The sequence below is a fragment of the Salvelinus sp. IW2-2015 genome, linkage group LG19, assembly GCF_002910315.2.
Source record: "Salvelinus sp. IW2-2015 linkage group LG19, ASM291031v2, whole genome shotgun sequence".
In the NCBI taxonomy this organism is placed as follows: domain Eukaryota; kingdom Metazoa; phylum Chordata; class Actinopteri; order Salmoniformes; family Salmonidae; genus Salvelinus; species Salvelinus sp. IW2-2015.
Genome location: NC_036859.1, coordinates 6,916,739 through 6,930,990, shown reverse-complemented (window position 1 = coordinate 6,930,990; position 14,252 = coordinate 6,916,739). Strand labels below are relative to the sequence as shown.

General features: G+C 43.8%; 1 protein-coding gene across 1 annotated transcript in view; it reads left to right on the top strand.

Annotated features, from left to right (window-relative positions):
- LOC111979835 (protein unc-13 homolog A-like) overlaps positions 1–14,252 on the top strand; it is an 86,521-nt gene that overhangs the window by 34,333 nt on the left and 37,936 nt on the right. The window contains 6 exon segments of the mRNA XM_070448770.1: positions 3,823–3,922; positions 8,996–9,113; positions 9,499–9,622; positions 11,902–11,972; positions 12,177–12,243; positions 14,028–14,057. Coding sequence (XP_070304871.1) covers positions 3,823–3,922; positions 8,996–9,113; positions 9,499–9,622; positions 11,902–11,972; positions 12,177–12,243; positions 14,028–14,057 — 510 coding nt within the window.

Genomic DNA, 14,252 nt, shown 5'->3' with positions numbered 1-14,252 from the left:
TTACTGGCCACCCATTCCAAAACAGACTGCAACTCTTTGTTAACGGTTTCAGTGACTTCATTAGCTGTGGTTACTGACGCGTATATGGTTGAATCATCAGCATACATGGACACGCATGCTTTGTTTAATGCCAGTGGCAGGTCATTGGTAAACATAGAAAAGAGCAGAGGGCCTAGAGAGCTGCCCTGCGGTACACCACACTTTACATGTTTGACTTTAGAGACGCTACTATAAAAAAAACGATGACTTCTATTAGATGGCTCTGAATCCACAATATGGCAGAGGTTGAAAAGCCATAGCGCTTAAGTTTTTTCAACATAATAATGAATAATATCAAAGGCTGCAGTGAAATCTAACAGTACAGCTCCCACAATCTTCTTATTATCAATTTATTTAAACTAATCATCAGTCATTTGTGTCAGTGCAGTACATGTTGAGTGCCCTTCTCTATAAGAATGCTGAAAGTCTGTTGTTAATTTATTTTTTATTAATTTCCTGGGTAGCTTTTCAGAGATAGACATAATATATTGAAAAGATCAGACAAAGCAGGAGAAAAAAATATACATTCAGCAGTCCATTAATCAATTGGTGTGTGTGGTGCTGCGGGGTTGAGGCTACGAACCCATTGGTTTGGCTCTCTCATCCCTTCCAGGCTTCTGGGAGGGAGGGTGGACAATGAGCCTGTCGTAGCGGATGTACGCAATGTCCCAACGCGCTCTGGCAGCTTTCATGGCTGGGATCAGTTTTTCCCTCTTTTGGAGCACAGCTTCAGGAAAGTCCTCGTTGAGGAAGATGTACGTTCCTCTCAAGTTCTTGGCTCTTTCTAGAACAGCTACCTTGTCMTTGAACCTCAGGAACTTGACCACTATTGGCCTGGGCCTATCACCTGGGCYRGYGGTGGGTTTTCCAGTCCTGTGGGCGCGCTCCACCTCAATCTTCCTGKKGTCCATCTTCAATTTCTCAGAGATCATTTCCCTCACTTTGTCCTCAGACTCCATCCAGGTCTCGTGGAGATTCCGCAATTCCGTCCACAACCATGTTGTTTTGCCTTGATTGTCCCTCGAGAAAGTCTGATTTATCTGTCATTGTTATCATGGATTCTCACACACAGAACTGATGTCCTCTCTGTGACTTACAGATTGCTGTCATCTTGCCCTTCTCCTGTTTCAACTTGTCGAGCTGACCCTGGGAGAACTGCAAACTGTTCTTCAGGACCTGGACCTCTCTGGTCAGGTCGTCCATTCTTTTATTAGTAGAATCCACAAGTATTTGGACAAAACACTTGGAACTATTTTCTTGTTGTTGTAACAACTGCTTTATAGGTTTCTTTGTTTAAAAGATCCTTCACTTGTGATAGAGACACCACTGGCACTGTCCTCAACGGTACTCCCGCCGGCTTTGGTCWTTGTCATGGTAGCTAGCAACGTATTTTAGCCTGTTACTCCTCAMAGTTCCAGACAGGGCAGGTCACGGGGAAAATTGAAAACAACAAACAGCAGGGATCTAGACAGCCACAAACCTGGGACAATCCGCGGTCCCAGCCACAATGGCTAACTGCGTCGCGGTCTGCGTTCAAGAACACCTCGCTAGCTTTATGTCCAGCTAGCTAGCAGCTAGGCTAGCTGCGACGCCAAATAGCTCCTCAGAACCGTCCTTGGTCGGCAGGATCACTGGAAAGATACAAGCAGTCCCAGCAACTGATGCCAACTGCGTCGCGGGATCCAACATAAGAAGCTAGGTAGCTACCAAGAACTTTCCAATATACTTTTAAACGACAAACTTTCCAAACAAACAAAACCGAGCTCTTCCTCGTTCCGCGTACAACAGGAAGTGACGAAGCTCACTAGTCAGGTTTGAGGGAMAGATGAACGGAGCAAAGTACAGAGATCTTTGATGAAAACCTGCTCCAGAGCTCTCAGGGCCTCAGACTGGGGCGAAGGTTCACCTTCCAACAGGACAACGACTCTAAGCACACAGCCAAGACAGCACAGGAGTGGCAATCGGGACAAGTATCTGAATGTCCTTGAGTGGCCCAGCCAGAGCCCGGACTTGAACCCGATCGAACATCTCTGGAGAGACCTGAAAATAGCTGTGCAGCGACGCTGCCCCTTGTAGCGTCATACCCAAGAAGACTTGAGGCTCTAATCAGTGCCAAAGTTGCTTCAACAAAGTACTGAGTAAAGGGTCTGAATACTTATGTAAATGTGACATTTCAGTTTTTTTATTTTATAAATTTGCACAAATTACTATAAACCTATTTTTGCGTTGTCATTATGGGGTATTGTAGATTGAGGGGGRAAAACTATTTTAATACATTTTTGAATAAGGCTGTAACGTAACAAAATGTGGAAAAAGTCAAGGGGTCTGAATACTTTCCAAATGCACTGTATGTAACCACACAAACTTGGATGAAACACCTCATCCGAGTCTGTGTGGTTCCTCCTTCTGAAAAKAATCTGTGGTACATTTKTCTTGTCCTAATAGGGCTACATATAATATTATGTGCTAAAAAAGAGAAAGTATTTCCTTGTTACTAAAGACAATTCAAAATTCTAGTTTCACCAGGTCAACGGTCAATGGCACAGACAGCAACAGGGAGCTAGGGCGACATGCAGTTAAACAAATCCACTACTTTAATCTTGATTTGCGACGGCATGTTGGGCCACTSCTCATAAATTTGAGGTTTTACAGACTAGACATCACTGCACCTTCGTTGGCGCATAGTGTCCTCAGTGTCGGAGCCTCTGATGGGTGATGCTGTTGGGACTACCCTAGTTTTGAAGAGCATGTCTGCAATATGRGACTTGGCCATTTCCCCATATGTGATACATCGGGAAAAAAACWATTTGAAAGAGAACTTAAGGTTACTTTTGTTAGCCCGGTTCTCTGATAATATGAGTGCGACGTATCACCGCATTTCCCTGCTCGCAAGAGCACAAGGAATAGAGGCATGCTTGAGAATGACCAGAGGACTGGCAAGTGGCACCTTACAAAGAGGAAAGGCCTCACCTCTTTCGCCATTCGATCTGTCTGTCTCCGACAGACGAACTCTGAAGCATTTATTTGGGATGCAATTTCTGAGGCTGGTAACTCTCTAATGAATGTATCCTCTGCATTAGAGGTAAGTCTGGGTCCTTTTCTGTGGCATTCCTCATGAGAGCCAGTTTCATCACAGCGCTTGATGGTTTTTGCGACTGCACTTGAAGAAACTGTAAAAGTTCTTGAAATGTTCTGGATTGACTGACCTTCATGTCTAAAAGTAATGATGGACTGTCATTTCCCTTTGCTTATTTGAGCTATTCTTTCCATTATATGGACTTGGTCTTTTACCAAATAGGGCTATCTTCTGTATACCACCCCTACCTTGTCTCAACACAACTAATTGGTTCAAACGCATTAAGAAGGAAAGAAATTCCACAAATTAAGTTTTAACAAGGSACACCTGTTAATTGAAATGCATTCCAGGTGACTACCTCATGAAGCTGGTTGAGAGAATTCCAATAGTATGCAAAGCTGTCATCAAGGCAAAGGGTGGCTACTTTGAAGAGTCTCAAATATTAATATAAAATATAATGTATTTTTGGTTACCACATGATTCCATATGTGTTATTTCATAGTTTTGATGCCTTCACTATTATTATACAATTTAGAAAATAGTACAACATTTAGAAAATGAGTAGGTGGGTTAAAGCTTTTGACTGGAACTGTACATTTCACTCATTATCAGAGAACCGGGGTTGTGAAAGTGTTTTTTTTCTTTCTCCCTCACATAGAATTTCAGTTCTTTCTCTCTCTCTCTCTCTCTCTCTCTCTCTTCCTCAGAGAAGTTCAACACGTACTTGACCCTGAAGGTGCAGAATGTGAAGAGCACCACCATCGCTGTCCGAGGCAGCCTGCCCAGTTGGGAGCAGGACTTCATGTTGTGAGTCCTCTCCTTCTCTATCACTCCATCACCCTCTCGTCACCATCTGTCTCTCATTTTCTTTGTCACTCCATCACCCCTCTGATTACATTTCCTCTTTCATCTCCATCCATCTCTCTTTATCCTCCATCTACCTCCTTTTCCCTTCTTCTGCTCCCTCATCCATCCTTTCTCCCTTGGTGCCTCTATCACTCACTCCCTCTCCACATTGGCTTCCTCCCAGCCCCTCTCTCTCCACTCCCCCTTGTCCTCATCCTACCAAAGTGCACCTTGATCTCTTACTTACTTCCTTTTACTTTCTTCTCCTACTGTTCCCTCATCTTCGCTCGTCTTTCTCTTCCTCTTCTTTCATATTACCTTCTCTTTGGGGACGTTTCCATTTTCAGACTTGAACGGGGCACTTAGTAACAGCCAGTGTGCTAGTCAGTGAGTGTGGATGGTGTGTAGTGAACTAGTCAGTGAGTGTGGATGGTGTGTAGTGTAATAGTCAGTGAGTGTGGACGGTGTGTAGTGAACTAGTCAGTGAGTGTGGACGGTGTGGAGTGAACTAGTCAGTGAGTGTGGACGGTGTGGAGTGAACTAGTCAGCGAGTGTGGACGGTGTGGAGTGAACTAGTCAGCGAGTGTGGACGGTGTGGAGTGAACTAGTTGCGAGCGAGTTTGGTTGACGGTGTGGAGTGAACTAGTCAGCGAGTGGTGGACGGTGGTGAGTGAACTAGTCAGCGAGTGTGGGACGGTGTGGAGTGAACTAGTCAGCGAGTGTGGACGGTGTGGAGTGACTAGTCAGCGAGTTGTGAGAGCGGTGTGGAGTGAACTAGTCAGCGAGTGTGGACGGTGTGGAGTGAACTAGTCAGCGAGTGTGGACGGTGTGGGAGTGAACTAGTCAGGCGAGTGTGGACGTGTGGAGTGAACTAGTCAGCGAGTGTGGACGGTGTGGAGTGAACTAGTCAGCGAGTGTGGCGGTGTGGAGTGAAACTAGTCAGCGAGTGTGGACGGTGTGGAGTGAACTAGTCAGCGAGTGTGGACGGTGTGGAGTGAACTAGTCAGCGAGTGTGGGAGCGGTGTGGAGTGAACTAGTCAGCGAGTGTGGACGGTGTGGAGTGAACTAGTCAGCGAGTGTGGACGAGTGTGGAGTGACTAGTCAGCGAGTGGTGGACGGTGTGGAAGTGAACTATTCAGTCGAGTGTGGACGGTGTGGAGTGAACTAGTCAGCGAGTGTGGACGGTGTGGAGTGAACTAGTCAGCGAGTGTGGACGGTGTGGAGTGAACTAGTCAGTGAGTGTGGATGGTGTGTAGTGCACTAGCCAGAGGGGCTGCACTAGTTTGACTGGTGTGTAGTCGGCTAATGAGTGTATACTAGCTTGACTGGTGTGCATTATGTAAGTAAAGGTGTACTACATTAGTTTGACTAATGTGAAGTGTGCCAGTGAGTAGGGCTGGGAATTGCCAGGGAACTCTCGATATGATACGATATTATCACGGTACTTAGGTGCTGATACGATATGTGCTACGGTTCTTACGATTCTCTGAATTCTATATGTATTAAGTATTGATGTTGCGATTTGATGTTCCAAACATATTGCTCACTATATGTCTGCTGCAGAGAGACAAGTGAGAGCAGGAGAAAATGTTTTTTGATTAGTCAGGTTAAATAAAGGGCTGAAACATGTTGGCTCACTATTTAAAAATAATGATGGAGAACAAGCTATAGGATGAAAAATATTGGACTTTTCGCACATGTACAGCCAATTAGCGCTGACTTACGCTGTCTACAGTAGCAAATATTTTACAAATCGATACTTGGAGTCTAATATCGATATAATATCGGCCCAAATAATATTGCAATATGCAACCGTATACACATCCCCCCCCCCATCACTACCAACGAGTAGTAGTTTGTCTGGTGTGTAGTGTGCCAGTAAGTGTGTTAGTTTGACTGGTGTGTATTGTGCTGGCTGACTGCAGATTAGCGTCCGTTGTGGTGTGGTTGCACCACGGAAAGTGTTATGTAAGACTCATATCCCTTTGTAATGGCTCCCAGTCCCTACCCTCAGTTACGGAYACTAATGAAAATGGCACTTAAAAGTCACTACCCAGACTGGAAATCCCGCCAAACTCTTTTTAAATTTTTTTAAAATTAAAGTTCCCACTCTTTCCCTCCAGGCGCTGAATACAATGTCCACCTCCCTCCCTTTACTCTCTAGATGGCACTTCTCTCTCTTACATACACACACACATATACAGTTACACACACTTTCATGCTTTGTCTCCCGTTCCCTGCTCTCCTCTCTTGTTCTCGCTCACTTTCTTGTCCCCCCCCCCCCCTATTTCTCTGTTTAATAACTCCTTGTTGTCTTGTAAAGGCTGTTTGCTAGATTCCTCCCAGACTCTCTCGTATAGAGACATGTTTTATTTTTGTTACCATCAGACCCATAAGTAATTGGTGTGAACAAAGCGGTGTACCAGGTGTGTCTGTCTGTGTCTGGCCCGGCTCCACGAGTGGGCAAAAAGGGGCTCAGTTTTTGTTTTGTGTCCCTATTATAACATTTGCCAAAAAGTTAAAATGATTGAGTAACAGATTAGCGCAAAATCTGTATCTCCGCTGCGCTGTGTTAGTACAATGGACAGAGCGCACCGAACAAGGAAATCTGCCACTGCCATGATGGATATCCGAAATGGATAGCGATGAGCAGCAGCAGCAGCATCAAACTGCTGAGGTCCAGCTAGCACCGCGTGCAGAGCCTACCTACCCTTCCACAAGCGCCGCTCGGATAATGGCTCCACAACCCCTCCACCTCCGACTGTTGCTGGCGATCTTGGAACAGAGGACCCTGCCCAGTTTAGCATAGAATCATACCCTAGCTGCAGGTTTTCTGTCCAAAAACTTTCATTTAATAGCAACTGGTTCGTAGGAAGAGAGTGACTGGAATACTCAATTACTGCAGATCTGTCNTGTAGAAAGTTCTGTGTTGGGTCCAATGCTAACGCAGACAAGGCCTTCACCCAAGCTGGGTATTCTAACTTGAAGCATGTTATTGATCGTACCAAAGGATTCGGTAGGCAAACATCAAGCACAGAGCATTTGAAATGCACTGCACTGTGGGAAAAAAACAGTTCGAAGTGCTATGGGAACATCAGTTTTAACACTTTAACACAGAAATCACATGTGTTTGTTGGCAGTTGTGGACATCATTGAGCTCCTTGTTTCAAACCAGTAACCACTGATGGGATATTGGACTCGATAGAGTCGAGGGGGGTGGCAGTGGGCTTTTTCTGTCTATAATGGATTATAGTSTCCGAAAAGACAAGGAACTTGCCAAAGTGTTTAGCACCATTACCCCACAATGCCACGTACACGTCACACGATATTCAACATGCGATCGTAGGGCTCATGAGTGGGGCGTCCACAGCTACATGCATAAACTCATTTTCCACTGTCACAAACGTGTTCAGTCAGCACAGAAGAAGCATGCCATCTCAACTAATCCAATTGCTATTTGAGGTGGACCTTMCAAGAAGATTTCGAAGGGAGAAGGGAATGATTGATTACTCAGGAAGTTCCTCAGAGCATCAAGGAGGCTGCAACTCTTCTGAGAAGGTAAGAAACAATCTAGCTGGTTGGTTTTAATCAGAATCTTGGTGGTATGGAATGGCAAAATGTACTTTCTTAGCCGGCATAGGTTTTCAACGGCCTTGCTTTAATGTGTAGGGTGCTGTACATGGTGCTGATAGATTGCAGAGGAGATTTCGTGCCAACCTGTTACTTGGTCAAAAGCACTCAATGGTGTTGGCATTTGAACTTTTATGTTTCTTGTGGTATATAGCGTGATACTGTATAAGCATAATTCAATATAATTCCAATACAAGAACCGAAATGACGCCCCTGGGTATAAATACATATAGGTATGTTTCATCATAGAAATGGATACATTCCACAATGGTTTTCATGGTTGTAGATGGAACTGTATGTTTTGGAAACGTGTTTATGGTAGGCTGGCATTGCTTAATTGATTACATGGGTCGAATTTGACCCTCTGTTGCTGTGTTCATTAGCGGCTTGGTTTTCCATGTTTGAAGTGGGCCTTTTAGGCCTATTTGTTTGGCAAGACGGCTGTGCATGGCTGCATCTCGCTGTAGTAGGCTGTGTTTTGGTTATTTGGATATCCATTTGTCTTTTGTTTACTGCGTTTGTTTGCTGTTAATGTAACTAGCTCAAATATAGATTGTGTCATGCCTATATCCAGCTGATATTTAGTTTACTAGGACTACTACTTGGTACCTCTGTTTTGTTCTGTTAGCATTCATTCACTCGCAGTCGCAGTTGTCGGTATTCTAAGGCAAGCTGCTATCCAGTATTTGTTTTTGCATGCATTAATAACTAGGCTACTACTTTCAGCATTTAGTTAGCATTATTTTGGTAAGGCAGCTGTGTGGGTGGCTGCATTCACATAGGTTAATTCACCTATTATAAACAGCCTATCTATCTTTTAGCCTATATTCATCGCCAGAACGGCCTTGTTTAGTGTGTAGGGCGCTGTCCATTGACTAGGCTACAGATTTCGCACCAACCTGCCACTTCAAAAGCACTCAATTAATGGTTTCGGGGGTCTCTGCATTTGAACTTTGTTTATTGTGGTATAATGTGATATAAGAATAATTTAATATATATTTCAATGCAAGAACCCCCCCAAAATTGTGCCCCCTCACCGATTTCAATTGCCCCCTTAGTCACTTTATCCTGGGGCCAGGTCTGGGGTGTATTAACAAAGCTGTGTGTGCGTGTGCATGTGTGTGAGATGAATCTTTACAATCACACAGCACATTTTGATGTCCAACTCTGGGCCGTTTATGCCTCTGTCCAATCTAGTTTCTCCTCATCCCGTCCAGCACCCCTCTTCCCCTCCCTCTCTTCTTCCACTCAGTTTATTCCTGTCCTCCTGACACACACACAAGCGTTTCTCTCTCCTCCCCATTCTCTCTCCTGCTGTTTTTCCTCCTTTGTATTCTCTCCTCTGTACTGTCTTTTCTCTCTTTCATTTCCTTTTGTTCTGTCTCTCTCTCTCTCTCTCTCTAGTGAGATCAACAGGCTGGACCTGGGGCTGACGGTGGAGGTGTGGAATAAAGGGTTAATATGGGACACCATGGTGGGAACTGTGTGGATCCCCCTGCACAGCATCCGCCAATCAAACGTGGTACACTACACCCCCCCAATACTCATACTAGCATACTACTTAGTAAGCTACTATGTGAGCATGTCTCCCTAAGCCAGGGCAAAGCAACTCCTTGGGATAATGAAGTATACCAGCCATGGAATTAGAATTAGTGGAATGAAAAATCAGAATGACTCACTGAATGTGTCCCCACAGAAAGCTCCAGGGACAGACATGTTCCCAGATCTGTTTGTGCTGTTTTACGAACTCTTTGTGACAATGGCCGTAGAAGAGTTGGTAAGACTGCACGAACAGATCTGGGACTTGACTAATGTTTTTGTATGCAGTACAACAATTGGGATCTAAATAACAAACGAACAATGATAATGAATGGTATATCAGGTCTATGCATTCTATTTCTGTGTAGGAGAGTCCGGGGGACTGGTTGACCCTGGACTCCCAGGCCATCATGGCGGACAACGATATCTGTGGAACCAAAGACCCCACCTTACACCAGGTGCTGCTGGACACACGCTTTGAACTGCCTCTGGGTGAGTAAGAGAGGGAACCAATGAAAGAATTAACAAACTAACGAACAGACGGATGGATGGATGGACACATTAAAACCTCTACTTGATCACCCTCCCGGATCCGGGATCCTCCTCATCAGAAACGCTGACTAGCATAGCCTAGCCTAGCGCCACAGGGAATATCATATAATATAATTTCATGAAATCACAAGTCCAATACAGCAAATGAAAGATAAACATCTTGTGAATCCAGCCAACATGTGCGATTTTTAAAATGTTTTACAGCGAAAACACAACATATATTTATGTTAGCTCACCACAATCGCGCAACACACAACGCCATTTTTTCACCGCAAAGATAGCTTTCACAAAACCCACAAATAGAGATAGAAATAATCACTAACCTTTGTACAACTTCATCAGATGACAGTCTTATAACATCATGTTATACAATACATTTATGTTTTGTTCGAAAATGTGCATATTTATAGCTACAAATCCTGGTTTTACATTGTGAACATGGCGCAAAAATGCTCCAAATTGTCCGGAGAAATTTTGGAGAGTCACGTAATCTAACAGAAAAACTCATCATAAACTTTGCTGAAAAATACATGTTGGGCAAATAAATAAAGATACACTGGTTCTTAATGCAACCGCTGTGTTAGATTTAAAAAAATTACTTTAGTAAAAAGCACAGCATGCAATAATCTGAGACAGCGCTCAGCCATTCTCCGCCATGTTGGAGTCAACATATTCCACAAAAATACGAAATAACATCATAAATATTCTCTTACCTTTGATGATCTTTCATCAGAATGCATTGCAAGGAGTCCTAGTTCCACAATAAATCGTTGTTTTGTTTTAGAATGTCCATTTCTTCTGTCGAATTAGCAACTTTGGCTAGCATAATGGTGCTCACGTGTCCATGAACGTTTGGCGCATGGAACGAAAAATTCCAAAAGTCATAATAAAAGTCGAATAAACTGGTCAAACTCAGTTGAAAATCCATCTTTATGATGTTTTTCTCATATGTATCCAATAACGTCCCAGACGGAGCATTTCTTCGTGTCTACCTAACGCATTGCAGAAAATGATATGGTGCTCCCAGGTRCGCAGCAAAATACTGCCAATATGGCTGACCTGTCACTCCAAAAGCTCTCATTCGGTCCCACATCAGGCTAGACACCTCATTCAACGTTGTACTGCCTGTTGACATCTAGTGGAAGGCGTATGAAGTGCATACATATCCATAAATACAAGGCAATTGAATAGGCGAGGCCTGTCACAGAGACCCATTTCAGAATTTTCACCTCCTGTTTGGAAGTTTGCCTGCCAAATGAGTTCTGTTTTACTCACAGATATAATTCAAACAGTTTTAGAAACTTCAGAGTGTTTTCTATCCAATAGTAATAATAATATGCATATCATATGATCTAGAACAGAGTGTGAGGCCGTTTAATTTGGGCACTATTTTTTCCCAAAGTGGAAATGGCGCCCCCTATTAAGAAGAAGTTTTAACAAAGAAATTAATGAATAAATGGACAGACGAATAATTTAATGAATTAAGTAATGAATATACTTAATTGACCCCCATTTTTACCCCCAAAACGTCTTGAAATACAGTAATTTCCACATTCACAGTCATGCCACAGAAGCATCTTACAGTAAACATAATCACACCTGAACTGGCATTCTGATCTTTAACTGGGTTAGGGTCAGTTTCCCCAAAAACATAAAGATTGTTTTCAGCACTAAAGCCCACTTGTAGGCTATGAATGAACAATAATCAAAAGATTTTTGGGGTAAACTCACCCTTAACCAGTTTTATTAGATTCCATGTGTCCCCATACAAACACACTTATCTGTGTTGCTAGACTGGCTGCTTGTGTCCTCAACTTCAGGCTGTGGTCTCCAAGCATTGATTAGGTGTCATTTTACACTGCCTCCCATCCCCTGGTCAATACTGGTAAACTAACCCTGTCTGTCTGACTGTCTGACTGAGCACCAGTCAAGTGGGGTTCTGGCTGAAAAGTCACACTCAATGTCTTTGGCAAGAATAGTTTTGAGGGGAATGGGTGTGATAGGCTAACCACCAATACCTATCCAGGTGAAAGCTTGGTGGAACGCTTAATGGTAACTGCTAGCTGTGTGTGTGTGTGTGTGTGTGTGTGTTGATCTACAGCTGATATACATCTTAGCGGCATTACAGATGCGTGTTGGGAGGGTGCAAGCCTGTGTGTGTGTGCTGGTCAGCTGTGTGATTTATACTTTTTTTTAAATGGTGGGGCTCCTGTTTTCAGATATCCCTGAGGAGGAGGCACGCTATTGGGCCAAAAAACTGGAGCAACTCAACGCCATGAGAGATCAGGATGTAAGCTGTTGTCGCACACATTTATGGATCACCCTCTATTATACAGTAGACTGAGTTTTCCCACTCTATGTATTTTCCCTTTATTGAGACAGATTTAAAATGACAGAGGGGGATACAGGCAGGTGGGACAAATGGCTTGAAGATTTGGAATGAGGTGTGAGAGGAGTACATGTGGTTAGAGACTTACGTGTGTATGTATTTCAGATTACTAACCAGTACTCATACCAAGAAGACCAGGAGCGACCACTTCCTGTTCCAGGGACACAGTGCTGTGAGTAATCCATCAATCACTGGGCTTGTCTGATAGACAGGGGTTAGCGATTAACCAAGGAGAGTCAACTATTCAATGTCACCCTGTCAGTTCAGTGCGAGGTATTTGGATTGCACTAGTGTGTCTTTGTGTGTGTGTTGTGTGTTTGTTTGCATGTCTGTGTGTGTATACACATTGATCAAGTGAAACGACGTCAATATGAGTATTTATTAGTTATACAGAGGCACTGGATGCAGAGTTTCTGATGGTGTCAAAGTCTACTGGGCGTGGTGACACAGCTCTCGGGGGGGGGGGGCTTATGGCTCTGCTTGTCTGCCCATGACTCGTCTTAGACAGACAAGCCCCACTGAGTCTTCCTACGCTGCGCACACACACAGAGCTCAGCAAACTAGCCTCCATGTTGGCATCAAAATATTCCATAACAATGCATGGCACTCTTTAGCCAAAAGTTCCCTTGCAGCACACCATACAATAACAGTAGTAAGACAKTGTAAACCAGCCATCCCCAATAGGTGGCCTGTAATTTGTTCACCTACAATTTGTTCACCAAGAAAAGCTCAAATTGATTTTAATTTAGGCAATCTGTTCCCAAGTATTCCCACGCATAAATACAGTTGCGTATGTGATCGTATACCAATGTAATCAAGTTTAGAAATTATTCTGTTTTTGTCAAATACTATTTGTGATTCTTGCTGTCAATTTGCAGTGTACAAATGATTTATAACAATGTTCCGGCCCCCCGACCATCTGCTGAAGGAAAAGCCCACAGCTGAATGTAATTGGGGACCTCTGGTGTAAACGGTTCAATTAAGCCAGCAGCATACCACCCTGCATACCACTGCTGGTTTACTTCTGAAGCTAAGCAGGGTTGGTCCTGGATGGGAGACCAGATGCTGCTGGAAGTGGTGTTGGAGGGCCAGTAGGAGGCACTCTTTCCTCTGGTCTAAAAAATATCCCAATGCCCCAGGGCAGTTATTGGGGACACTGCCCTGTGTAGGGTGCCGTCTTTTGGATGGGACGTTAAACGGGTGTCCTGACTCTCTGAGGTCATTAAAGATCCCATGGCACTTATTATAGGGGAGTAGGGGTGTTAACCCTGGTGTCCTGGCTAAATTCCCAATCTGGCCCTCAAAACATCACAGTCACCTAAGAATCTCCAGTTTACAATTGGCTCATTCATCCCCCTTCTCTCCCCTGTAACTATTCCCCAGGTCGTTGCTGTAAATGAGAACGTGTTCTCAGTCAACTTACCTGGTAAAATAACGGATAAATAAAAAAAAAAAAAATTTAAGTGTTCTGAAAGCCATGAAATTATCATTATAAGGGCACAAGGCGAGACCCAGAATCAGACACGGGAGGCAGATGGTTTGAGTCTCTGATATTTATTATAATCCAAGGGGTAGGCAAGAGAGGGGTTGTGGACAGGCAAAAGATCAAAACYAGGTCAGAGTCCAGGAGGTACAGAGTGGCAGGCAGGCTCAAGGTCAGRGCAGGCAGAATAGTCAGGGTGGCGGGTTCAGAGTCCAGACAGGCAAGKGTCACAACCGGGAGRACTAGCAAAACAGAGAGAAGGAAAAAGCAGGAGAACAGAAAAAACCACGCTGGTTGACTTGATGAACAGACAAGCAGGGAACACAGGAATAAGTACCCAGGAACTAATGAGGAAAACAGATGGGTGGAGACAATCACAAAGACAGGKGAAACAGGYCAGGGTGTGACAATCATATTCCTAATGTTTCATAATTAAGACAGAATCCTTCTCAAAACGTTCTGTTTCTTTGTAGGTAACTGGAGTCTGTGGGGAGACCAACAAAGTGAGTACCCTTAATAAAGGGACATTTCACAATTTTTCAACTTCATATTCATCATCTACAGCACCACACCAACATCAATATATGTGATAAKGGCGCATCAACCAATTAGTAGGAAATGCCTACTCACAATTGGTCATAATCACACGATGCACACTGATGTCATTGGAAACGCTTATCTTCCTCTATCTTTTTTAC